The 19101-nt window shown below is 58.1% G+C and overlaps 6 protein-coding genes across 6 annotated transcripts; 2 read left to right on the forward strand and 4 right to left on the reverse strand.

The window, feature by feature from the left end:
* Positions 1-275: 275 nt before the first annotated feature.
* Positions 276-1681, reverse strand: SLS55_007748 (uncharacterized protein; the record flags this gene model as incomplete). The annotated part of the gene is made up of 2 exons (XM_066779164.1): positions 276-907; positions 964-1681. The coding sequence occupies 2 exons, from the start codon at positions 1679-1681 to the stop codon at positions 276-278; spliced, it is 1350 nt and encodes a 449-aa protein (XP_066629968.1).
* A 388-nt stretch (positions 1682-2069) lies between these two features.
* SLS55_007749 (uncharacterized protein) lies at positions 2070-3748 on the reverse strand (the record flags this gene model as incomplete). The annotated part of the gene is made up of 2 exons (XM_066779165.1): positions 2070-2915; positions 2981-3748. The coding sequence occupies 2 exons, from the start codon at positions 3746-3748 to the stop codon at positions 2070-2072; spliced, it is 1614 nt and encodes a 537-aa protein (XP_066629969.1).
* A 783-nt stretch (positions 3749-4531) lies between these two features.
* On the forward strand, positions 4532-5131 carry SLS55_007750 (uncharacterized protein; the record flags this gene model as incomplete). The annotated part of the gene is made up of 1 exon (XM_066779166.1): positions 4532-5131. One exon carries the CDS (start codon positions 4532-4534, stop codon positions 5129-5131), a length of 600 nt encoding a protein of 199 aa, XP_066629970.1.
* Positions 5132-5499: 368 nt separating this feature from the next.
* On the reverse strand, positions 5500-7611 carry SLS55_007751 (uncharacterized protein; the record flags this gene model as incomplete). Its single annotated transcript, XM_066779167.1, has 4 exons — positions 5500-6474; positions 6836-6897; positions 6953-7373; positions 7426-7611. The coding sequence occupies 4 exons, from the start codon at positions 7609-7611 to the stop codon at positions 5500-5502; spliced, it is 1644 nt and encodes a 547-aa protein (XP_066629971.1).
* Positions 7612-8535: 924 nt separating this feature from the next.
* SLS55_007752 (uncharacterized protein) lies at positions 8536-9118 on the forward strand (the record flags this gene model as incomplete). Its single annotated transcript, XM_066779168.1, has 2 exons — positions 8536-8970; positions 9029-9118. 2 exons carry the CDS (start codon positions 8536-8538, stop codon positions 9116-9118), a joined length of 525 nt encoding a protein of 174 aa, XP_066629972.1.
* A 3493-nt stretch (positions 9119-12611) lies between these two features.
* Positions 12612-13082, reverse strand: SLS55_007753 (uncharacterized protein; the record flags this gene model as incomplete). The annotated part of the gene is made up of 1 exon (XM_066779169.1): positions 12612-13082. The coding sequence occupies one exon, from the start codon at positions 13080-13082 to the stop codon at positions 12612-12614; it is 471 nt and encodes a 156-aa protein (XP_066629973.1).
* Positions 13083-19101: the final 6019 nt, after the last annotated feature.

Here is a 19101-nt window from a genome sequence, read left to right on the forward strand (position 1 = left end):
GAGGTGAGAAGAGGTGGTAAGACTGAGACAGGCCTCCAGCTCGAGCTTTCCCCGGGCGCAAGCCAGTGTCGTGCTTGTCAGGTGGGCCCCCCAGCTGACAACTCAAGGTGACGTCGCTGGCGAAGACCAATCGCCGCGCCGTGCCTTGCAGTCCCCGCTTTTTTGTGACAGCCCGGGGCCAAACACCGCTCCACCTCGGCCTTTTCCCCACAGCCCCCTAGCGCCTTCGAGAACCGTGGAAGCCTGCACCATCTTCGCTCTTCTGCCATTGTTCCTCACGAGTCTCCGCGCCGCCATGCTCGCTTCAGAGCCTCCTTGAGCCTGCCCGTGGGCGACTTCCTTCCTCGCCTGCTCGCTCCAGGCGCAGGCGAGTCAAACTGCCTGTACATGGTCCGGTCAGGGCTGGGCGTGCGCTTGAGCCATTCCTGCCCACTCAAAGCCCCTACCAACGCCGCGTCCGCCACTGAACCCTCCGTCGGGCTGTCCGGTACCGTCATCGGCACCACCGCCGAGTTCCGCATCGCAATCCTTGAGCTCCTGGGAGGACTCCAGGGAGATGACTTCTTCGATTGGCTGCGCTTCGGCAGAGCAGCTGCCGGCGGATCCGGCGTGCGCGGAGGCTCGACGTCAGTAGAGAGGCCGACATAGCTGAGCAGATCAGCAACCTCTCGGTCGGCACTTGGAGGGCCGGTACCAAGTGGTGAAACAGCCGTGTTGAGCCTCTCCGAAGCTACCGTGTGCGGGGAGCCATGGGACAAAGGTGTGGATTGCGTGTCCGCGTCATTCTTGGCCAAGAACGAGAGGTCTAGGCTTTCGTAGCCGTTGCCGCTATCCGTGACAACTTCATCTTCGCTCTCATCCTCGCACTGCGGTACCCTAACGATGACGCCCAGGGTCTCAAGCTGGTCTGCAAATGGTTAGCCAGGTACCGCCATGTGCCAACGACGCTACACTAGCACGTACCAACAGAGCGGTAGTAGTACCGGAACTTCGCGAACGGCTCCTTCAAGCTGTCGATGAGCACAAACTCGTAGAAGCGCTTCGGGTTCTCCTTCTTCAGACATCCAGCATTGACGAGGCTATTCTCTGCAGTCAGTTCAACACTCTCGCATGGGTGCCCTATCGTCTCCACGGGAAGGAAATCATACTTGATGCCTCCCGCGCCCTCCCTTCCCACCTCCGTCTCCATCAGCTCCGGCGTCTCCCTCTGCACTCTCTTCCTCGCGCTCGCCCTCAACACCCTGACCTCCATAAACCTCTCTTCATGGTCCCTCTCCACATCCACATCCCCCCCGTCCCCCTCCCTTCCAGCTGCGAACGCAAACGCCCTCTTCTCCACGCCGCCCCTCCACGCCGCGTTCTCAAACAGCCCGAACATCGTCTTCCCCTTCCAGCCATCCTCCTCGCCGACCGCCCACGTCACCACGTGGCGGCCCTCCATGTACAGCTTGAACAGAAAGTACTTGACGTCCGGGTCCTCCAGGTACGCCGGCGGCTTGATGTGGTACGCGATCCAGAAGGTGAGCCCCGGAGAGGCGGGCACGTAGACGGTAGCCGTCGAGCTGCGCGCGTCCTCGATGCGCACGCCCGGCAGGTGCGGCGGCGGCGGGAACTCGAGGAGCGGCGCCGTCTCGTGCGCGGACGAGCGGAGGGAGAGCGTGATGTTTTTGTACGTCGGCATGGCTTTTGTGGTTGTGCGCCGGTGCAAATGAAAAGCGCACAGGAGCTGGCGCTGGTGACAGTGACAGAGATGAAATAATGTGTGCGTCGGGTGCGGTGAAAATGTGATCTCATCGCGCGGATTGGGAAGGAGAGACAGGTGAACTTTCCTCATTGGTATCATTTCCACATTCGCGCCGCCCGCCTTCCAGACTTCCCGGTGTGTGCGACCCCAGACAAACGTAATGCACTGTGTTCTGAACCTTCATGTTCTAACACCAATACAGCTTGATCAACTTCAGCGTCAGTGCTACCTGCTGGTGTCCATTGAACACGACTTGATCGGGTAATGCCACTATCGGATGAGGGTATCAATTCAATTACAGCTACCAATGGTGCAAACATGTCGTCTAATCATTCAGTTCACTTCCTTTGACCACGCCCCCCTTCCGATCCTCCCGTCCCACCGCCTCCTCTTCATCCAGCGCCACCTTCTCCTCTTTCCTCCAGCTCTCCATCGGCACACCCTCCACCTTCTTCACCGCCTTCCCCTCCAAGAAAATGCAAAGACCGCCCACGGCCGACACGATGCACGCCAAGGCGACAAACAGCCCGGTCGACCACGACGGCCTGTCGAACCGATTCAACCCCCACATGAACCCGGCCAAGCAGGCCTGCAGGAACGTGTTCCACATGTTGCACCAGACGACGAAATCCATCTTCCACAGCTGCGTCGGCGGCGCGCGAACGCCCGTCGGCGGCGGGTCGGGAGTTTTCCACAGCGGCGTCGGCAACACCCTCTCGTCCACGCCGGTCGGCACCTTGACGAGCGCCTCCGCGCCCTCGTCCCCCTCTTCTTCATTCCTCTTCGGCTTCCTCGGCTTCGTCGGGTTCTGGGGATCCTGGTGGTCGGGGAAGGTCGGCGGCAGGGTCTCGCTGCCGGACAACCTGAACCAGCTGCGGTTGATGCCGGCGAGCCTCCGGAGGCCGTACGACCGGCGCTCCGCCCTTGTCGCGCCCCAGGAGGCTTTGCCGTAGCCGAAGCGCCAGACGCCCCACCACCAGCAGTCGCGGAAGCGCCAAGGCACGAGGCCGAAGCCCGTCACGCAGAAGAGCGCGTTGAGGATCTGCGAGTCGATCTCGACCCAGACGCGGCGCGGGGAGTAGAGGTCGTTGCAGTCCGGAACGCACATGGCGGGCGCGGCGTTGCAGAGGAGGAGGAAGAGCATGCCGCCCCAGGCGACGACGTTGAGACCCTGGAAAACTTTTGTTAGAAACGGGATTTGCATTCGAGCACATAGTTTATGGGGCAAGAACATACGTAAAGCGTGATCAGGAACCCAGGGATTGTCCAAACCCACTTCCAGTAAGCCTTGAGCGCCAAGGCCGTAGAAGTGGTCCAAGGCAGCTTCGGCGGTGCCTGGTACCCGTTGGCGTACTCCGTGATGGGCGCTTCCTTGGTCTCGCCGGTCACTGTCCTACTCGCACTCGACAAGGTCGACTCTTTCACGTCTGCGACGCCCGCGCCGCCAACCCGCTCGCCCGTCGCCGGTGTCGATTCGTTCGTCACAGACCTCAATGTCTCCAGCTCTGTCCCTTCTCCTCCTCCAAGGACGGCGAGGTTCCCACCACCAGCACCCTTCCTGATCTCTTCCTCCTCCTTCAACCCTTCCGCGGCGCTGCCCTTTCCCTTGCTCAAAGCACTAAACCCCGTCCCCGTCCTACTGAACTTCCGCGATCCGATCTGATCGTCGTTGCTACCATTCCTAGCGATGGGGCTGTTGCCGGTGCCCAAGCTGCCGCGCCGGATCTCGGAAAAGGAATGCATGCGCGCGGCGGTCCCGCCCGTCGCGGCCATGAAGCTGGGAGGCAGGTCGGTGTCGAGCAGCTTGAGCGACGCGGAGCGCAAGCGGTTCGTCGCCGTCGAAGCGAGAGACGCGGTCGTGGACGAGCGCGCGGGTGCCGGGAAGCTTGGTACTCTCGAATCCGGGGCACTCGGTGGTGATGCGGGCGTATCGTCCGAAGGGAGAGGAGGAGGAGGAGGAGGAGGAGGAGACCTGCCGCTATCGCCTTGCTGGGGGGAAGCCATGGCGTAGGTGTGCTAAGAAGCAGGCTTCTGGAAAGGCAAAGTCGACCGGGAGGCGAATTAGGTTTGCGGTATTGGGTATATGGTTTTGGCCTGTATCAATGTGTGAGCTTTTTCAGGTTATCTTGCGGATGTGAAACAAGGCGCGACGTACCTTGGTGGCTGGGCGCGTGGACCGCGCGACGAATTAGCAGCAACTGCGCCACAGGGACGCGTTGCGGAGTGCTGCGACTAGGTTATTGGGCAAGGGCAGGCGATGAGGCGAATCGAGCCGTCTGTGCTGGCATCTCTCGGTGCAGGGCGAAGCGGCAGAAGGAAGGGAGAAGAGGGCAATAAGTAGCAGCACATGCCGTGCTGGCCAAGACGGATAGCGGCTGCGATTAGTGGTGCCATGATAGAGCTGCTAAATGCTGGTCTGGTTTATTTGTCGTATTCGCGTTCAGCTCTGCTGCGGACGGCGAAAGGGTCGTCGATGGGCGGTGGATCAACGGCCTAGGCTATCGATCAACCCCAGGGCCTCACGCCTGCGGAGCGCGCACGTCCCTCATCTTCCACACACACCCCGCCGCGCGGTCCGACCGCGAGCGTTTATCTGTCGGCCCGTTGCGCATCCTCACCAGCAGAATCCGCGTATACGTGAATTTTCTCGTGAATCGTATTCGCACCACTACTTTCGACTCGCCGTACCTAACTACAACGAAGCTCCCACTCTCCACCCACCTCCTCCTTTGGATCAACACGCCCCAATTTAAGCCTTCCACCACCTCCTCCTCGCCTCCCCCCACCATGACCACCCCCGCCAACAACGCCGCCTCCTCACCAGCAGGCCTCTCGGCACTGGCTTCGCACATCGCCGCCGCGCAGCCGCGACGGCCGCCGCCCGCGCCGCAGACGACGGCGCACCACGCGCTCGCGCTGCAGGTCCAGCACAACCTCGCGCACCAGCACCAGTGGAGCGCGGTGCGGCTGCACACGCATTCGCCGCTGGCGCCGCACGCGCCGCTGCCGCGCCCGCTGCTGTCCGGCCTGCCGCCGCGCCGCCTGTACACGCACCCGGACGAGCAGATGGAGATGCTGAAGGAGGAGGCGCGCCGGCGGAAGAATGGCGAGACGATCAAGGAGCCCGCGCCCGAGCGCGAGTGGGTGCTGCCGAGCCACCTGCGCGAGAGGTGGACGCTGCGCCGCATGGGCGACGTATTCGATGCCGTTGGGGACGTCCCGCCGAGGACGCCGGTCGGGGAGGAGGGCGCCGCCGAGGAGGATGGCGACGGTGAGCCGAACAAGTGGAGGACCACCAAGAGGGTTGTGTTGGCCATTCTGGAGGACGATAGCACCGTCGTGTACTATCTGGTTCACGATGGCCTGGTCAAGCCGAGGCAGAATTGAGCGGGAGCCCCGACGCCGGGAACGCACGATACGACATGGCAACACATCACCGAAAGAGCGGCCGACATGATCACAGAGTATGGTGTTGCGAAGTGGATGGGCCACGGGTTGGCTTCATCTTTCGCAGCCGTTGGCGCAGCCCGGATTTGGCTGCATTTCCAGGACAAGACCAACTCTATGAATGGGTTCGGAGAGAGACAGACGAGGAAGAATTGGTCCCAACATGATGCCAAAGGCCGAGCTGGTTTGAGAACTGCTATATGTACTCTAGGGTTCGATGGAGCTGGCTACATATCATGTAGCTCAGGGAAGTATACTCAGGAAGGAAAAACCAACGGCTCTTGTATCCTACAACGATCCGTATCCTACTACGACGAAGTTCCTCCGTAGCACGTCATCGAACCAACACAAGGGGCAGTGGGCGCCGCGCCAAGCTTGAAATACCCCGGCTGCAACTTCTGGAACACGCTCTCGGGGTCGTACTTCTCCGCGATGGCCACGAGCCGGTCCTTGTTCTCCTGGCCGTAACCCGCGATTGGGTCCTGGTACTGGCTGGCATAGTTCATGTACACGTATTCGTGGCCGAGTCCCATGCTTCTGGCTTTGTCGTTCACCTTCTGGATGATATTGTTGGCCGCTTCCAAGACAGCATCGTCGTCCAGTTCACTGTGCCACATGGTGTTGAGGTTCAGCAGCAAGAGCGGCTCATCTTCGTTTTCCAGGCCTAGCGCATTACCATTGCGTTCTCTCATATGCTTGAACATTGGTGACGTAATGAACTGCAGCGTGCACGCGGGCAGGAGGCCAGAGCAGTTGCGAATAGGATCAACCTCCTCGATATAAGTATCCAGTATGAACGAGACCAAATCTGCGTTGTTCCTGTACGTCGCGGTCCAATACGTCTCCCGCAAGCCATTCGGATTTGAATCATTGAACAATTGCGTAAGGTTTGACAGTGTGCGGACCATGGTGGTATCGGAGACCGGGTTCGGCAAGGCACTTGAGCTGAAATTCTCAAAGATAGGCGGGTCAGGGACAGGGTCGGCGTATTGCATATCAATCTGAGCGAGGTAGGACCCTTGGGAATAGGCGAAGGATAGTATCATGGCGGCCTTGGGATCATGTACAGCATTGGATCCGAAATTCGCGAAAGCCTCGATGATCTTGTCGCGCTCTTCCAGTCGGTGCAGACGTCCGCCACCCCACATGAGGCCTTGAGGGAAGGTTGCCACGGTGAAGTTGGTGACAATGCCGAAGTTGTTGCCACCGCCCCTCAGAGCCCAGAAAAGATCGGGTTCCACATCGTGGCTGACGTTGATGATAGAGCCATTTGCGATAACAACCTGGTTGAGACAGTGTCAGCCGTGACTCAGATATTTGGAACGACATGAGCTTCGCAGAATGCTTAAATTCTCCGCCGGGGCATGCAATTTAGGCGAGTCTGCATTTCAGTGGCGCTCTGCGACAACACGATGGATTACCGGAAGATTCCATCCACGAACGCGAAGGGTGGAATCTTCCGTAACCGCCGAAGCGTCAACGGCCATGCATTCCGGTTGCCGGTGATAAGCGAAAGATCGCCGGTCGATCCAATATCATTGGAACGACGTGGTGGGTAATGCGATGTGCAGGCGGTGGATCTGGCACTTGCAGCCATGTGCGACGTCGGAACAGGGAGGAAACAGAAAGTGGCTAACCACATACCTCATAGTCGACGACGTTGTCACACGCCCAGCCGTAGAGTCCGGAGAAGAAAGAGATGCCGCCTGCACGGACATTAGTTCCCGCGCAACGGTCAATACAAGGATATCGAGGCCGTACCTCCAAGAGTCAAGCCGCCAACGCCGATGGCAGAGACACGTCCTCCAACGACCGAGAGGCCCTCGGGTTCGAGTGCGTTGTAGACATCGAACCATTTGGCGCCCGGTCCGAGTGAGGCCAAGCTTCGGTTGGAGAGGAGATCGACGGTGTTCATGGCCTTCATGTCAATTGTGATGCCATCCTGGATGTTGGAGGCACCGGCGAAGGCAGCATGGCCGCCACTCTTGACTGCAAATGGACATTCTAGGAGACGAGAGAGCTGGACAGCCACGGCAACCTCGTTCGCCGACGCAGGCTGGAAGATGCAGGACGGACGCTGGCTGGCCTGCTGGACGGACCAAAACTCGTCGTTGAAGCCGCTGTAGCCTTCGCTCCCGCTTTGCGCCACTCCCCCGCCATAGCGCAGAGAGAGGGCATAACACTTGATTGGGTGTGAGCTGGGGCTGGTGGCAGGACCCGGCCTTGAGACATACCGCGAAGGAACACGCATGGCCGTCAGTCGAACCGGCATCCAGGGCGGCGACTAGCTGGGCTTCTGGGAGCTGGTCGAGCGGCGCGCCCAGCAGCGAGGCGAGCGCCTCTCGGACATCAGGGTCGCTGGCGGAGCAGAGGACGAGGAGTGCGGCAATAACGAGCGCCAAAAGCAACGGGAATCGCATGATGAAGCAGGGGAGGACGGTGAGTAGCACAGCGCGGGAGAGGGACGATAGATTAACAGAACAGGCAGCATCTTCCTTCATAACGCCGCGGCCGGGCAGGCACGACTCGCTCTCGGATTGCAGAAATTGCACGGACGAGCGACGACCAGAGTCGAACGGGCAGGTAGACAAAGGCAAAGTGACAGTCGCGCAAGGAGACTGGTCGAGGTGTACCAGGATGACGAAGAGGACAGGCATGGGGCTTGCCGGGCGCGGGACATGGCGGCGCCTCCCGCCCGCGGTGCCAGGGCCTGCCAGTGCCGCCCTCGCTGGCGTCGACTTCCATTCTCACGGCCACGCTCCGCCGCGCCTTCTCCCTCGCTCGCCGCGCTGCTCGCTCTCAGCATCGCCGCAGAGGCCCGCATTCCGTCCGGCCAGTCACACGGGCCAATGGTTCACACGCCCAGCAATGCAAGGTCTGTACGCTCTTCAGCCAGGCTGGCTCGCGTGTCTTGCTGCTCCCTTGCGCCAGCAGCATGCGAGACTCGCTCGCTTCGGGCGGGCTTAGTAACGTGTCGGTGCCACCCACTTCCTCGTTTGCCAGAGCTGCAGGCTTGCGCAACCACGCTACCAGCGCCACCCAGCGAGGGCGATGCAGTCCTTGCCGCCCGGTGCTGCCCGTATGCGGCCCTGGACGCGCACAGAGGCGTCCTCGCAGCCCATAATCAGCTTCGCTGCTGTAGTATGACCGCCCTTTGACTTGGCGAATCGCATATAGCAAACCGCGACCCAGGATTGGGCTTTCCCTCTTCTACCTGGTTCCAAGGCGCGATCGCCGTCTCGTGGAGGCAACGAGTCCAATGCCGATTCGCATTCCATCGCCGCCCTCGCCCGCGCTCAAAACCGACTGACCGTTGTCTGCTCCCCGACCCACCAGCCTTCAGCATGTCCGACTCGGCGAGCCAGAACTACTTCACCGCCAATGTCTTGACCAACACTGGCTACGCCCTGATCGTCGTCACCTCAGCCACCGTCATCACCCGCTTCTCCATCCGCATATGGAAGCGCAAGCCCCTCCAGATCGAGGACCTCTTGGTCGGCATTGCCTGGGCCGCCTTCCTCGCCCTCACCATCAGTTACATCGTCGTCACCCCGCCCATGTATCACCTGTATGCTGTGTCCGGCGGCCGGGCTGATCCATACCCGGCCATGATGGACGACGCCCTCTTCATCATCAAAGTCTTTTTCTACAGCACCATGCTCCTTTGGGTCACGCTTTGGGCCGTCAAGTTCTCTCTGCTTGCCCTGTACCGCCGGCTTATGAACGGCCTCCGCACCTACGTCGTTCTTTGGTGGATCCTGGTCGTCTTTTGCGCAGCGGTAAGGCGGCATGTCCGCCAAGAAGACTTTCGCGTGGTGCTAACACGCATGCCACCAGACCTTCGTTGGCGCCATCATATCAAACTTGACATCGTGCAGCAGCATGCACGCATGGTTCTCACCCGGTTTGACCCACCAACCAATCTGACTGCCTGCCTGCCTGCCTGCCTGCCTGCCTGCCAAGCACTTCTAACCTCCGTCCTCAGGAGAATGCGGAACGCCTCGCGACATCAACGCCCAGATCGCCAGCCTTTACTACGCCTTCGCCGTCGACATCCTCACCGACCTCCTAAGTACCTCACCCACCACCCCCCACCCCCACCCCCACACCACCATACACACCTCACTAACCGCAACCCCCCTCTCTCTTTCCCCCCGCAACAGTAATGGCCCTCCCCATCCGCCTCATCTGGAACCTGCAGATGCCGCGCGCCGAGAAGCTCGCCGTGGGCGCCCTCTTCTGCTCCGGGTTCGTCTGCATCACGATGGCGGTCCTGCGGGTGGTGCAGATCGGCGTCAAGGCCGGCAACAACTCGACGCCGTCGTCGTCGTGGCTCGCGCTGTGGGCCGAGGTCGAGGCCGCCATCGCCGTCTTCATCGGCTGCTGCCCCGCCTTCGCGGCGTTTTACCGCACCGCCAAGAGCAGCAGCTCGGGCTCCGGCCGGGGCTACTCGAAGCGCAAGGAGAACAGGAGCGGGGGTAGCGAGAGGAGCGATTTTGGAGTCGGTGGGAGGAGGGGGAGGGGGAGGGGCGGTAACAATGCGAAGGACTTGGAAGAGGGCGGCGGTGGAGGAGGGGAGGCGGTGGCGTTGAGGGGGATGACGGCGGCGTGTACGGCGGGCGGGAGGAGGATGAGGGGGGACGACGGCGCGGGGAGTAGCGGTGGTAGCGGTGGTGGTGTTGCTGCCGCTGTTGCGGGTCGTGGCAGGAGTCCGAGACGGGGAAGCAGCGGCGGGAAGACGGCGAGCACGTATTGGGACGAGGCGAACAGCTCGCAGGAAGAGTTGGCCAAGGGGGCGCAGGGCATCTACGTCACGAGGAGCATTCGGGTAAGTTTTTCTTGACGAGGGAAGACGAGGATGCGGGATCAGTGAAGTACTGGTGCTGATGAAAATGCGTGTGCGTTACAGCAGGATTCGGAAGATAGCGGAGAGAGGAGGCCGGTGTTGTGAGTGAGCGATTGAGGGAGTGAACGGTGTTGCTGTTGTCGGAGGAGTTGGAGTTACACGTGTCGCGTTGATGATGATATACCCCCTCCTGCGCGCGCGTTCGCAGCGCAGTTGCTCTTGTGCGTTTGGCGTTGGTCGGTCGGTGATGGGACGGGGAAAAAGGGGAAGGAGTTGATGAGTGTGCTGTGCTGTGCTGGTGGTTTAGCGGCACTCGTGAAGGAATGACGAGCGATTTGGCGCAATCGGGAGATGTGGGTTACTATCGAAACTGGGGTTGTGGGGAGGGATGATCCTGGCGGAGATCACATGGTTCTTGCTCGCTATGTAGGTATGTAGTACAGGACTCGGGTCCAACCGGTGACAGCAGTCCGATCGGAGGTCTTACATCTTCTTTAAATGCTGAGGCCGGATGCATTTCTTCTCTTCTTGCTTCGTTGCTTGCTAAGGATGTCTTTGATCCTTTCTACATTAACATGGCACATTTTGCCGAACCATTACTGCTGCCGTGAGTTCGGCCCCTGGAGAAAAACGATCTACTGGAAGCTAAGAAAATGGGGTTGTCGATAAGCAAGGCGTGGTTTCCATGGCGGCCGATGTCATGGAACGATGATGTACCGATTCACCAATGCTTGTTGATGCTGGCCACCATCCATCCTGATTAACGAAGCAGTATTAAAGCACCACCTGAAGCGCTCTCCACACTCGCCGGAAGCGTGCGTGGGACAAACGAAAAGACGCAAGCCAACCAGTAAGATCGGTTGGAAAGAAGACGACGGAGAAAACCAGTACCTGCGGAGATTCCACCATCCTCCACAACACCGTTGCGGCGTCCACAACCCCGAAAAAATCATCGCGCTCCACTCATCTATTTATAAGACCCCCACTCCCGGTCCGTACCGGCGGTATCCGTCGAAACCCCGTGCGTGCCAGTCAGTCCGCGTGTGCTGCCGTGCCGTGCCGTGCTCATGCGCCGCTCTGTGCTCACAACAGCCTCTGCACGGGGGAAAAACGGAACGGACGTGGACGGGCCCCCCTTTGCGGGTGACGAGTGGCGCAGCAGCATGGACTTCCGCATACTTACCCGCAAACGGTGAGGGCCGCCGGGCCTGCCGCTCATTCGTTTGTGGGAAATGCTTAATTGGCGGCAGGCAGGCGTGACTACATGTTGTCACGGGTCCTTCCTCGTGCCGGCAGTATCCGCGTGGGCGGGTTTTGTTGGAGGGGAGAGGGGGGATTGGCGCGTGTCATGAGTGCTGGAGGTCACAGGTGGAGTGTGTGGTGGGGTGGGAAGGGTAGGTCTATAAAGGGAGGAGGGGATTGCGCGGTCTTTGGGTTCGTTGTCGGGTGTTGCAGTTGTGAGGGAGCAGAAGCCTGGTGGAGTCATCGTACTGCTTGGTCTCCTTGCTGCTCTCCATCCCCAGCCTGCGGTCGATCTCATCGCGTACTTTGTGGCCTGGGGTGATTGCTCTGTCGAGAAAGATGAAGCTGTTCTATCATTTCGCCATCAAGACAAAAAGGGGATCATTGAGAAATGTAGTTGATGACATGCAGCATTTTACTTCAACGCTGTGCTACACGAATATTCCGATCCCCTCGAGTGCATTTGAGAGATGACCACGCATTTTTGAACGTGGTATGGAGATGTGAAAAACAAGGTGCGCTCCACAGCGCAGAAAGTTTGCACTTCGTGATCCCGCGCTCAACCGGGAAAGCCCGCGGACGCTGCTCGTCGTGGCTCAAACATTGAACCAAAGACGAGGAGGAAATGAGTATAGTTGCACATGCAACTAGACCATGATTCATTAGGCGCCTGCAGAAAACCAAATACAGGGTTCTAGTTCTAATCCGGCTCGGGTGCGGTTTCGCATTCATGAAATAGCGGAGTCTCGATGATCGCCCCCGGCATGAGCCTAATGATAGCAACGTATGAGAAGACTCTTGTGCTGCCGTGAAGAATGCCGGCACTGTCGGGTGGTCAGCATGGTGGCAGTGTGGTGGGGGCGGTGGCGTCATCGTCCGGATGGAGTCGGATATGGCCAGGAAAAAAAAGGAGAGGCTGATCTGACTGCGATGAGCTGGAAGCTGTCGTCAGTGAATGAGACTCTCGGCGTTAGTATCGCAAAGATTGGAATGGAAGAAGAGATTGGAAAATTGATTCTATGATTCTGGCCATGGGTATTGTTTGAGCTGCAATGAAAAATTGGAAAACAGATATCGAGTACATTACGCAGCTCCTCGCCGCGCTCACATCGCAAGCCGTACTCCTACAGCCGCGTTCATAACAGCTGTTTGCCCTGGCCCTTTGCATCCGTCCAGGGACAGATTCAACAGTCGCTTTTTGAATTCCAGACGCGAGAATCCTGGCCCGGATGACGCCTGGGTCCCCCTGAAACGCCTAAATGGTCCGTTGAACGCCTTAAAAATCCTCGGCCAAACGGTGGCCTCCAGCAGTATGGAAAAGTTCAAAGATGGCTAAGCGGCAGCCTCGACCTTGGTGAGGGCGGCCTGGCGCCTCTTGTCCTTGATGGCGTCGCGCTTCAGCATGATGAGCAGAGCGACGGCGTTGGCGGCGATCATGATGAAGAAAGCGAGGGCGATGGAGCCGCCAAAGATGGAGGAGCCGTCGGTGGAGGTGAAGACGGTGCAGTTGGTGGCGCACGGGGTGAGGGTGCCCGTGGACGTAGAGGAGGTGGTGCTTGCCGAGGAAGTGATGGACGAAGTGCCGGTGGAGCTCGAGGACGACGAGGACGACGAGCTGGTGACGGTGCTGAGGGTCGAGGCGGTGGTGGACGAGGAAGCGGAAGTGCTGCTCGATGCACTTGTAGACGAAACGGATGAGGCGGTGGCGGTTGCGGCCGCAGTGTTGGTGGTGGCAGCAGCGGAGGTAGTGCCACTGGCAATCTCAGAGGCCGTGGCGGCAGCGGAGGCAATGGTGGTGGTCATTGTGAAGCAAGTGAAGCGAGCGAAGTTGCTGGATCGGGAAGCGAGCGGAGGGTGGAGTTAAAGTTTGCGGAGTGAGGGTTTGGTGGATAGAGAAAGCATTGGAGGGGGCGCGACGGCGAATATTCTATATACTCGACCAACATGCCGGCCTGAGGCTGTGAGCGCTGGAGCTTACTCGTGGGTGCTGTGTAGTGCGGATTGCGCAGCAGCTCAGCCTTACCTTGGAGGCAGCACGGACGGCTGTGCCCCTTGCGTCTTACCACAGCCGGCATAGGCCGCCGTCGACGCGTCCGCTGGCGCCAGGAAGCCAGCGGAGCTCGGCCACAGGCCGTTTGTTCCTGCACAAGCGGGTCAGGCATAGCGACTCCCAGCCAAGCCACAGTATATACTGCCTGGAGCCTCAATATTGAGCGTCAGAAGATCGACTCCCCAAATTAGGCCGCGCGGGGGGCGCACGCAGGCGCAACCAGGCGCGATCAGGCGCAGAGGGCGCACGAGTGCCACAACGGCGCCTGTCCAGAGGGCGGCAGTCGACGGCGTGATGGCCTAAGGTTGACAGGTTTTTCTAGAATACGCGGCGTTACGTGCCGGCGACGCGTGGCCGCGCGACTGGCTAGCCCGATGCGGCCGTCGCGCCACAACGGCCGGGCTGAGCGGCACACGACGACGACCACCACCGCTGCTCTCCAGCACCACATCCCGACCCATCTCCCGCTTGACGAAGAGCCCCAGATGGCCGCGCTCCGCCCGCCGCCCGCTGCTGGTGGCGCTGCCTCGGGCCTGCCTGCTCGACATCGACGCGCCATTGCCATTGGGGGCCTGGGCAGCCCCGCGCCCCATCGCCGTGCACTCGCGCTATTCTCCTTTGAATCCTTCTATAGAGTCGGCCGAGACTCGCCGACTGTCCGCCCGCCTGGTGTTTGTCCCCTGCCCGTCGAGCTGATCGCCGAGGTCGTCCGCCATGTCGACAGCAAGTCCGACCTGAGGGTCCTCTGTCTCGTCTCGCGTTTGTTCCGCGACCTGGCTGAACGACAGCGGTTCGCTCATGTGTGCATCCTCCACCGCACTACAGCCCAGTGGTTCAACGAAATGCTTCGCTCCCGCCCCGTCCGCCAGGAATTCGTGCGCAGATTCAGCGTCCAGCCCTTGACTCCGGATCCTTATTACTACGTCCCTTTCGTCCCTAGCGCTTCTCCTCTGCTTGACTGTCGCAATTTGGAAAGGCTTGAGATATCATCAGCCACAGAGATTCCCATCGCAAGACGCATATCATTAGCCGCAGAGTTTCCCAGCTCAGAACGCGACCCGTACTTCCTTCTTGTCTTGCGCACGCTTCGTATCGCCAGTCTCTGTACACCAGAACCTCAGCGAGTCTTCCGCTGCCTGACCATTCTGCGCATCGATCTGGGTCGCACCAACACTTGGAACGTAATGCTAGACACTCTGCAAGAAGACATCGTGCACGTCTTCTTGAGCCCTACGCTTCGTCAAATCACCCTACGCGACGCTACCATCTCACAGCCAACCCTTTCTTACCTGAACAGAATACACTACGAGAACTTCAGCCGAAAGACGCCACTTCAGGTCCTGCGTCTGCCAAGCTGCTATGTGGACGCACAGGTCCTGCAGATGCTGCTCACTCTACCGCGTGCCTTGAGAGTGTTTCATATAGAGCCAGACCAAAGGCAGTTTGCAGTACATCGGGGTCTAGGCAAATGGACGCACGTGTTCATGCAGCAGCAACACGCGCTCGAGGAGATAGCATTCATCGCCCCAAGACTCCGCAACCCTGACGTGGCACTGGGTGAACCTTTGGACCTTCGTGCTATGCAAGCCCTTTCAAAGGTTGCAGGTGATGTGTTCCACACAGTTTCGGAAGAGCTCAAAACGCCCCACCACGTCCAAGTGGTGGGGAGTGACGAGTACAAACGCTCACTACGCGATACTCGTTGGCACTGAGTTCCTAAGGACAACAGAAATCTGCATGACACGAGATGCAGCCCCCACTAACCAGCGCTCCGACGCCCCTTCACTGTTGTTGGCCAGAAGCTTAGAAGCAGATAATATGAGCACGTCAGACTCTGGTGGTCGATTCAGTGACTAGGATGAGGAAAGCGGTCAATTTTTCAAGCAGGACAGGGAAGATGGTCATCTGTTCGTGGCAAGGCCATGCGAACGAAGAGTGTTCACCCAATACCCCCACTTTGAAAAACTGCTTTGCACCACCGAGTTCGTTCGCGAAGTAAGCCGGGAGGAGGTCTTCGAATCTCAAAACTACTTACCCGGGTCTCCCCACCGTGTCGCTCGCGTTTCCATTCGCATGCAGCTTTTGCTTGGAGTGAACGTGCAGGCGAATGGCTTCAGCCGCCGAGGTTCCCACAAAATGAAACGGCAGCGGCCTCTGCGCAAAGTTCCCGGAGGAAAGTCACCCTACGCGCTGAGACCTCACTTAGTATATGAGGTTGACGCCGTCGGACCATATTCTTCCCCCCTCCTCTCCGGGCGGGGGTCCTTCCTTCCATTCTTTAAGTCCTCCCGCTCAGCTTCACTTCCAACACCCCCTGACAATGTTCGGAGCTGCATCATTGTCTCTCATCCCCCGCACACCCTCCTTCCAGATGTCAGGGTGCCCAAGCCTCTGCGATTTTAGTGTAGTCGCGTTTGCGGCGGGCGGTGGCCTGTCATAGATGTAGTAGGTGGCGGACGGAGATGAGTGACGGCAGTAGGTGAGACGTAGATGAGGAGGCTCATGAGCAAAAAGCCAAAAGGCGAAGGAAGTCCTTGGGAGAGAGAGAGCGACGAAGCAGCGGCGGTGGGAATTGGATCCAAGAAACCCCGGCCATACGGCTCGGTGTTTTTTGACTCTTTTGAGCAGGGTGGTCAACAAACAAACAAAGACAAAGATGGGGTTCGATCTTTGGTTGATTGGTAGGCGGGGGGTCGGAATCTTTGGTTGATTGCGAAATCTTTGCAAATAAGCAAAGATCTTTGCCTGTTTGCTTAGCATATGTCACGGGCCACTATAGTAAGTACACGGGCTACTATCGTGAGATTCTTATGGTGTTTTACCCTAATTGGGTAATACCTACCTACACCCCTCCCCTATGGCCGCCAGCACTAGTAGCACTGCCACTCGAAACGCTTGCCGGATACCAGATATACGGCCTAAGCAGCATATATACCGATGGCCATTGGCCAGCCATGGCCGTGGCCACCCACCCCTCCCCCCCCCCCCCCCCCCCCCCCCCCTCCTACCTAAACAATTAAACAAGCATTTCGCAAACAACCACGCCTTACGATCTTTGGTTGATTGGTTTAGCTAGAACCGCGATCTTTGTTTGATTGGTTAAAACAATCAAAGCTTTGCAAACATGCTTGTTTGTTGACCACCCTGCTTGAGATGGACAGGCTGACGTGTTGTTTTATAGTAGTGAATTCGATATGGCCCGGCAGGTATTCCTCAAAGGCGCAGGAGCTTGATTCGTGGGGCATTGTTGAAGTGTTCCGTGAGTATGCGCGCTCAGCTGCCTGGTATCACGGCGGTGACAAAGAAATTGCCTACCCACATCTGCCTCATGAAAGAATCTCTCGCCGGATAGGTAGTTAAATACAAAGCCCGAACGTAAATGTACGCTTTACATGCAAATATTTACATCCGGATCTTTGATTCAACTGCCTATACTAACTTCATAATGCAGTGTTACTGTGTTTGTGTATATAGGTTAGTGCAAGATGTCTACGTTGTATGGTCGTCGGCGCTGAGCGACGGGGTGGTTTGCATTGGACCGTCCGCTCGACAGCCAGACATGCCACGCTCTTGCCCTTCTTGCACACACCCACGTGAGGGTGGGCTGTCATTCGTATCCTTACGGCGGTAGTCAACTTCCCTATATAATTCTCTCTACAGTACCTTTTTTTTCTTGACAAGTCGAAGCTTGTGAGATGACGCATGTGAGATGAGCATGAACTGAATGGAAGAGAGTGCTACTTGGGGCGTCGTTTCCTCGAGAAGTACTCGCTCTACCTCCACTCTCCGCTCCCGTGATTACCGCTGGCACGGCTGAGCTTGCTTGATGGTTTCCCTCATTGGCGTTACTTACAGGCCATCATCAGCAACCAGTTTCTCGTGCTCTTCTGAAGTGACACATAGATGGTGGTGACCATCATCATCATCACCAGCATTAAGTCGGCGCTGCTGGAAATATGCTACCGATAATTACATGCACTCCCAGTGCTGATGATTGCGGCTGTGTTTGGCGAGAGTCTGGGGAATCGACATGATGTGTCACACCCGCGCTTGTGCTCCATGGTGGACTTTAGGAAAGTTGAAGTAGACGGTCGAGTCGCTGTGTCTTTGTTTTATAAGGTGAGGCGAAGTCAAGGCGGCGCTTGCAGCTCGTGACATTCGCTGAGGCAGCAAGCGCATGCTTCGCGTGTGTAGTCACTTGATGGACGGCAAGATAGCGTCGTATTTAATCTTCAATTGCGATCCGTCGGAGGCATTTTGACCGTGCAAAGTGCATCACTGTTGGTTTGTTGAACTGGAACCAAAGTAAAAGACATGGCAACCACTTGTCTTTCTGGTGGCGCTGGCTTCTCCAAGATCCAACAGCCGAGCTGTTTCAGGGCTACTGGTTAGACCGGACCTTCGAAGCATCCATATAAGGATGACGCTCTGCAGAAGTCGCAAACAAGAAACCTTCTGCTGATCAGTGAATGACGATGCTGTGCATCACTCACACATGCTGAAACATCTCACCCTGATAACCAGTGCGCACAAACCCCCGAGACAACGGCAAGCCCGAGACAGTAGGAAATGTGGCACGGAGATCCGTCTCTCGGAAGTCGCGAAGACTTCCGTCCCTAAGTAAACAGCGGACCGACTGCCCGCGAAATCCGGGGACAACGTTTCGACGGGAAAACGGGTTGGGGTGTTTCTTTTAACATCACCAACACGCGTCTCAGCTGCATGCCCATCCTCCAATAGCAAAAAAAAAAAAACCCTTGCCACCCCGTTCCCGCGCTGGTGCACAAATTGGAAATGAGAGTGGCCCTTGAAAAAACGTGCTCGTTTCTTGGCAGTTATGCAACCGTCATCCCTTTTTTTCCTTTTTCCCTCCCGCCCCGAATTGCAGCGGCGGGCCGTGTCCCCCCGGTCCGACGAAAGAACGCGGGATTCTCCAGAGACGCATGTCAACCCGGAGAATCGGAAAAGAGGGGAGTTTCGGTCGTCCCCAAATCTTATCTCCGAGGCGCTGATCAGTTTGTTATTTGACTTGGGCCGGAAGAAAAGTGCCGAGAGAAGGACTGTCGGATGAAGAGCCGGTTGTGTAACGACGAGGATTGAATGGGGAAAGGTTGCCGAGAAAATGCATGCCTGGAACAATTCACGTGGTGTTTAAACTACGCTCCGGTAGGGATGCATGTGTGGAGCAGGCCTTTGTTTGCGTGGGGTCAAGCATGGATGGTTTATTGATTCCGACGAACGTGCGAATAAGGCTCATGGGGATGTGAAGGTGAATGCAGATATCACGCGTTCGAGCAGTGAATCGTAGGAAAAGAGGTAAGCGCAAGCGGTTGACTGGCGACAGTAAGATGTTCTATAAATATGTTTCTTGGTATATGTACAAGGCATTGCCTTGGCGTCGGCGAGAGCACAAATAAAATATCAACGCAGGTGTGCGGCGTGGTAAAAGTGGATACACGTACGCGGGCAAAGGAAAGGGTCTGGGAATGTGATAGTGACGGTAAGAAACGCAGCGAGCTCTGATTGGCTCGAGGATGATGTAATCTACCACAGCCGTGCTTCGCCTATAAGGTTAACTGGTTTACCGCTGCCAAGCCGAAAACAGCAGGTGGATGCGCAGGGCCGGCTGCTGGGGTAGCTGCCGTTACCTTTCTCTCCTGTCCCCCCTTTCTTCACCTTTATGTTCTCATGTGAATTTGCCCAGGCGGCCTTGAGAGCAGCAGTTGGCGAGGTAGCTTCCCCGGCCTCCTTCGGGCCGTTTTGTTGGCGCCT

Source organism: Diplodia seriata (assembly GCF_021436955.1).
Source record: "Diplodia seriata strain FDS-637 chromosome Unknown scaffold_8, whole genome shotgun sequence".
In the NCBI taxonomy this organism is placed as follows: Eukaryota; Fungi; Ascomycota; class Dothideomycetes; order Botryosphaeriales; family Botryosphaeriaceae; genus Diplodia; species Diplodia seriata.